The sequence below is a fragment of the Lates calcarifer genome, linkage group LG12 (assembly GCF_001640805.2).
Source record: "Lates calcarifer isolate ASB-BC8 linkage group LG12, TLL_Latcal_v3, whole genome shotgun sequence".
NCBI lineage: Eukaryota > Metazoa > Chordata > Actinopteri > Centropomidae > Lates > Lates calcarifer.
Window position 1 is genome coordinate 4,944,140 of NC_066844.1, and position 6,452 is coordinate 4,950,591.

Sequence of the window (6,452 nt, forward strand, 5' to 3'; positions counted from 1 at the left end):
GTGGGGTCGTTAATACCTTGAGAGATGAGAGGTGAAATGTCAACAGAAACCTCCAGTCCAGTTGCCGATATAAATCCAAGTACAGACCTTTTTAACAGCAGACATTCTGACTTATCATAGCAGGAAAAGCACAGGTGTCGCTCATGTTATTTATCTATTTATGCATTTTATTTGAAAGGGATCGTTTGCATTATTATACAACAAAATAATTTGATGAACAGAATTATACCACAGATAACATCAAAATCACTTTCTTCACAGGTCACAATTAAAACATAAGCACAGCGAGAGAATTAAACAAGCCAGACAAACAAGACAAGACACATAATACTTACACACAGTGGTACATCACACATACACATTGACATTAGCTCTGCTCAAAGTAAGTCGTGACATGAACGAGACCACGACCCTGAAACTCCCTGTGCTCTTCACACTGTGACATGTCAAAATGTCTGCTGTGAAAATCAGATAATACCAGACTGTGTGCTGCTCTTGACAGAAAAATTAAATGTAAATGAGATTTGACCTCAGACTCAGCTCTTGACTGTCCAGTACGGTGCTGCACCAGTCTGCCCATTGATCCTGATCCTGGCAGAAATTCACTAGATTACCAAGAGCTAATATGTCAGTTAGATTAACTTGTTACTTAGGTTAAACCGTCACTCTGCAACATGAGTTAGAAGGTGTTTGTTGCTCTAAACTTCACACACGTCCTCTGGAGCGCTCCTACATTTAAGAGCATTTTTAAGTCGTTGATAAATAGAGTGGTGCAGCGATGACATATTTTTACTTTTTCAAGACACGTAAAAGCTTAAAAAACCACAGGTGGAATATTTTCGGGTAGATTTTATGTCGTAGAATAAAATGTAAAAATGTGTTGAGCTTGTGTTAAAACCACAGACCTTATTTCAGCCATTTAACCAAAAACCTGTTGACTTTGGGATGAGGGAACTGAAGGTGCTAAAATGTTACTTACTTACCAGGTTTTAGGACTCATCCCTGCACCAGTCTGTTGCTTTTATTCCTGAGTTTCTGTGCAGGAGTTAAAGCAACAAAAACTTTGCTGAGCAGCAGCGCCCTCTGCAGCCACGAGTGGTAATTAATTCTGTTTGGCTCAGAGTCCAACTGCATAGTCCCACAGTTTCCCACAATCCCCGGCTTCTGGAGCAGGAAGTGCTGTAGGCAGAGGCTCCATTCTCCTTATTAGTCGGTGAACCATGAAAATGATCCTGAAGCTGTTATAGTAAAATAGTTGCATACTGCTGCTTTTAAAGTGAAAGCATCTTGCTTTTTATACAGACCCTGATTTCATTCATAAAACACAAACTGAATATTGGGTTTTGAACTTGACCAGGCCCAAACTTCAGTCAGATCTGGTCAGTTTCTTCTCCTTTTTCCTTCACTTTCTTCTCTGTCTGTCTCCCTTTCCTCTGAATTTCTTCACACCACTATCATTAACTTCTTAATGAACTAAACTGCCTCTCCCCGCTCCACCTCTCCACCCACGAGCCCTCTGACGGCAGCCTACATTTCTCACTGAGGGAAACTCACCCTGGAAGGTGTTGTCAAGACGACTGCGTCTCTAACAATGACTGCGGCGGCACCGCGGCAACCAGAGACTCCAGTTTATTTGGGTTCATTAGCGCTGCAGGGTGGGGGGGCGGTGGTGGTGGTTGTAATGTCAAGAAGATGGAGAAGAGCTCCAGGCAACAAGCATGTTAACTACAGACAGAGTGTGTTTAGAAAAGTTTAAACCTGAAGTGACGGATAGATTGCTGACATTCACTTCATCAACACTGAGTCATTCCTGTGTGTCTGCAACCCTCAAACATCAGTGAAACCATTCAGCCCCGTCTCTTTAAACTCCTCTTTTCAGATGCTTGGATCTCTCCAAGAGGAACCCAGGCGGATTAGACCAGAAAATAGAAAAATGATAATCCCTCAATTGAATTTCATCCCCCCCTTTTCAAAACACCTGATTATGTAAAGAGTATCTGCAAGTGTGTAAACCCTCTCCACTGTCACACAGAGATGCAGGAAGCTGTTTGGGATCGTATTAACACAAATAACCTGGAAAATGTTTGATTTCTTTTTTCCTCTCTCCACAGACACAAAGATCACATGTCAGGGAGATGACGGTGCTGACGTTTGTTTCATTAGCAAATCAAACGCCACACTTTGAATTTGTTGTGACTCTTAAGCCTGTGGGAGGTCTGAACTATGTGTGTGTGTGTGTGTGTGTGTGTGTGTCAGGGTTCTTTATAAAAAGGTCTGGAGGTCGAAGCTGAAGTCAGTTTAGTGTCTGATCGTTAGAGGAGCTGCTGCTGTCACCAACAGGGACAATGTAAGTACCACTTAAAGACCTAACCTCATCACCTAACAAAGCTAAAAGTGAAAAGAGTTTGTTTGTTTTTTTTTTCAACAAATTCTTATGTCAGTTTTTTATTTCTACATGTGTTTTGTGTGTCTGCCTCAAGTTACTCATGTTTAAATGTGTGAAACGAATAGTTCTGAGACACTTCCAGGAGACAGAGTGTGAAGTTCTACTTCTGTTTGGTGTATTTTATAATAGAAAACTGTAAATCTGGTCAGATTAGAATGAATTTTATTTAAAAAACACAGAATTAAGAAGAAGAACGTTTCCATTTCTATCCATGTAGTGGATCAGACACACAAAAAGGTCATTTAGCGTTATTCATGTTGCTGTTTCAGTGCATTTTTCTCTTCTGTTTTGAGCTGATGTCAGTATTTGTATCAATCTGTGTAATTTTTGTTGAGATATGGGAGGTGATCTATGGTTACCCATAACACCTTTCTCTGCAGAGACTCACAGAGGCAACAGCATCTCCTAAAAATGCTGTCTCTATACAAGTTAAGTTCAACAACAAATACAGTTTACATGAGCAGATTACATCATCTTTAATAATGTAGATACATTATTCATTTATTTTTTCAGCAAATTGCGAATACGTCTTGTCATCTTCACAGACGATGTAACTGTTTTCAACTAAAATATCTGATGTTGAAGTGAAATATCCACTTAATGTAGCTACAGTATTAATTGACACTTTTATGGTTATGTTCTTTTGCTGCCTAAATCTAACCACAGACACAACTGTGGATACAAATCCTGGTCTCTGGTGTTACAGCCGTGTAGTCTTCCACCGTGATCACCTCACATTAGGGGCTGCTGTTAATAAATGTAATAGGTTACACAGTTATAGGTGTGAAGCTCTTTAAAAAGCTGCATGGATGAAAATGTAAAGTTTTTTAAAGCATTTTAAGGTTTTACTACCTGACAACTTCATTTTTTTGATGTTTTGATTATTTATTTTTTCATGTACTGTTGCACTTTGAGATTAACCTTCTGTAATTGTTAATTACTTTGAGATGTTTATCTGGTTAATCACACCTGTTGTTATAGAGCCTTTGGGTGTGGTTTCCAAGATCTGTCTGGCATTAAATGTTTCTGACCACTCTGAAGTTTTCCAACAGTAAAAATGGAATAAAAGTGGAATCTGAACATTGTGTTTTTCACGTCATGAAATATGCATTATAAGGAGCTCCTGTTTAGAGGCAGTAAAACTCATATTTTATGTTTTGTATATTATTATTAAGTGAGTAATCGAACTCAGTGGTTCCCAACCTGAGGGTCCACAGAGGTTGCAAGACAAATCTGACGGCTCACAAGAAAAAGTATTTGCTCTTTTCTTGTGAATTCATTAATGATTTCACTTCACCTCAAAACTTAAACTGGTAGATCTATTCAACCAGTACTGAGGATTCCCCATTAGACATGTCTTCATTTTAAGGGGTCACAAGCTAAAACAGTTAGAGTTTTGATGTGAGTTTCTTGCTGTTTTCTTACAGAAGATGCAGATGTCCCACAGACCTGTGCAGTGGCTCGCTGTCATGTTTCTTGTCATCCTTACAACAGGCCAGTGTCAGCAGAACGAGAGGTGAGACGACTGTTCCTGCCTCATTTCAACTCTGTATTTGCATAAAATCCTGAATGTTGATTGATCTGTAAGGACTGATCTTTACAGATCCTTCCTGTCTCCTCCTCTCAGCCGCCGAGCTGTGACCGAACACCAGCTGATGCACGACCGTGGCCGAAACATCCAGAGTCTCAAGAGGCTCATCTGGCTGTCCAGCGCCATCGAGGGTCTCCACACTGCCCAGACCCGCTCCACTGCTCTTGACCCCACAAAGGTCCTGAACCTGGCTCTGAATCCGGCGCTGGTCCCTGCTGCAGAGAGCCCCCAGTCTGCCCGGGTCCAGAGCCTCCTGAGAGACTTCTTTAATCCCTACCTGACTCAACTGTCAGACAGAGAGCCCTAACACCACACTGAGGCACAGAAATGAGGCCACTGTACACAGACAGAAAAATAAATATTAATTGTGTCCATTCTTTTAACAATAAAACACTTAAAGCACAACAACAAATCATCTATAGAAGCAAGACATCCACTTTCCTGTGACCCTGAGCTGCCTGAAGGTAGTTTATCTTTGATTGCTTTGATAATATTTTTTTCCTGTTAAACACAGCAAAACCAAAACATGACTGAAATGGTGTATTTTTAGGTATTTCTGGTGTATTTTTATGTGCAAAACGCTGTTGATCTTTCACACAAAAACTAAAATTTGAATTGCTTGAATTAATTCTATGTACTACTAAGACAAATTCAAGCCTTTGCCGTTTCCAGTGTGTACTGTGTTTTTAAATGCAGAAGGTATTACTCTAGCTCCTTGTCATCACACCACCAGACTACAATGGTATCGTACACACAGACTGCATCTCTTTCTTTAAAGGTGCTATATGTGAGTTTTTGCTATCGCTACATAGCTAATGTTAGCATTTACTTACCAGTTTAGAAGAAATGTGGTGAGTTCAGCATCATTATTCCTTTACTTGCCAAGAGCTGTCTCTAGGGGTGAAAAGCAACATTTGTGTTAACTCTTGCTTTTATTTCTATCTATCTTTTCTGCTACTGAAGTTAGCATGCTAACCAGCTCACCACTTTGTGATAGTGAGTCACTGTAGCATCCAGTCTGTCCTCAGCTCAACACGAGAGGATGAAGTAGTGCTGCTTAGAGGACGTATTTTAACCTCTTGTTTGGTAATCACAACAATGGCTGAAGCTCTTGTAAACAGCTGTTTATGCTAATGTTAGTCATGTAGTGATAGCAAAACTTACATATAGCACCTTTAAGCCTGTCTCCCAATAATTACATCAATATACTTTTAATGTGCATCATACCCATATGTCTCTAGAGAAATGTAATACCTCTGAATTAATTTTTGTAGCATCATAAGGAAACTTTTAAATCAATGATTCTGCAGAGACAGAGGTTAGAGACAGACCAATGTCAATCCATAACCAATGTTTTTCTGTTGTCTAAAGCTAACGACACACGTGACTCGGGATGTGGGTGGTACAGGAGCGCAGCAGTTCCTTCCTTAACTCGAACAAAACAAAACAAAAAAACCATTGCCCTGAACATAAAGTAAAAACCCCATCAGCTCCTGTCATATATGGATATCTGGGTGCTGTGCTGAGATAAGAGTTGAAAAAATCCAGACATGTCCTTTACAGCTGCAGCTGCCACAGCTGGGGGGACTGATGCAGTTGTGTGTATGAGATGAACGAAAGAAGGAAAATAATACACAGTATGAATCCTTTTGATCTCAGTATTTGTGTCATCACCATGTGGTCTTATGCAACTTTACACAGCTTTCAGCATGTCTTAAAATGTGCATGCTCATCAATTACTATTACTACTTTACAGGTTTACACTATTTTTCTCTTGGCTGCAGTTATAACTTTGCTTAATGTATGATCACATCTATGTGTAACAGAGTCTGTGTACTTGTTACAGCTGTTTCTTCAGTACAGGTATTTGTTTTCAGAACCTATAAAAGAAAAGAGTACTGTACTACTTGTTATTAGTAGCGACTGAATTGTGTATACTCCTCTAGTAGTACAGTCTGAACTTATAGACTGAAAGACCCTCACTGTATGGAATGACATTTATGAATTTCATGTGTCTGATTAATTATCTCTGTGCATGTATAAAGAGATTTGTGGTTGTAAACAATGATTGAATGCCTGTAATTTTATCTTGTGAAAATTTATATTAAACTTTGTGGATGCATGAATGTAATTTGTGTTTGTTCAGCAACTTCCTGCTTAAATTTGGCAACATTTTTGTTAACTAACTGACTGTTTGCTAAACCCCGTCAAAATGGACTTGAAAACTTTAAGGTTTGCACTCCAAGCTTGCTTGCAACTCACTGAAATTTCATTTTATTGCGCAACCTGCACATAAATGACACTATTTATTACTATATCAAGATTATTGCTGGTTTTTAAAAGCTTCTGTTTTTATTCCATTAATGATTAAATTGGGTTTTTTTTAACCCCTCCCTCCTTCACTGTCTCCATGTG

At 39.3% G+C, this 6,452-nt stretch overlaps 1 protein-coding gene across 2 annotated transcripts; it reads left to right on the forward strand.

The window, feature by feature from the left end:
- Positions 1-2,257: 2,257 nt before the first annotated feature.
- On the forward strand, positions 2,258-5,668 carry pth4 (parathyroid hormone 4). Of its 2 annotated transcripts, none has more exons than XM_018686397.2 (3): positions 2,258-2,347; positions 3,874-3,962; positions 4,050-5,668. In XM_018686397.2, exons 2-3 carry the CDS (start codon positions 3,877-3,879, stop codon positions 4,342-4,344), a joined length of 381 nt encoding a protein of 126 aa, XP_018541913.1. In that variant the 5' UTR covers positions 2,258-2,347; positions 3,874-3,876; the 3' UTR covers positions 4,345-5,668. The 2 variants fall into 2 exon arrangements, with proteins under 2 accessions (XP_018541913.1, XP_018541914.1); XM_018686398.2 differs by having other exon boundaries at positions 4,074-5,668.
- Positions 5,669-6,452: the final 784 nt, after the last annotated feature.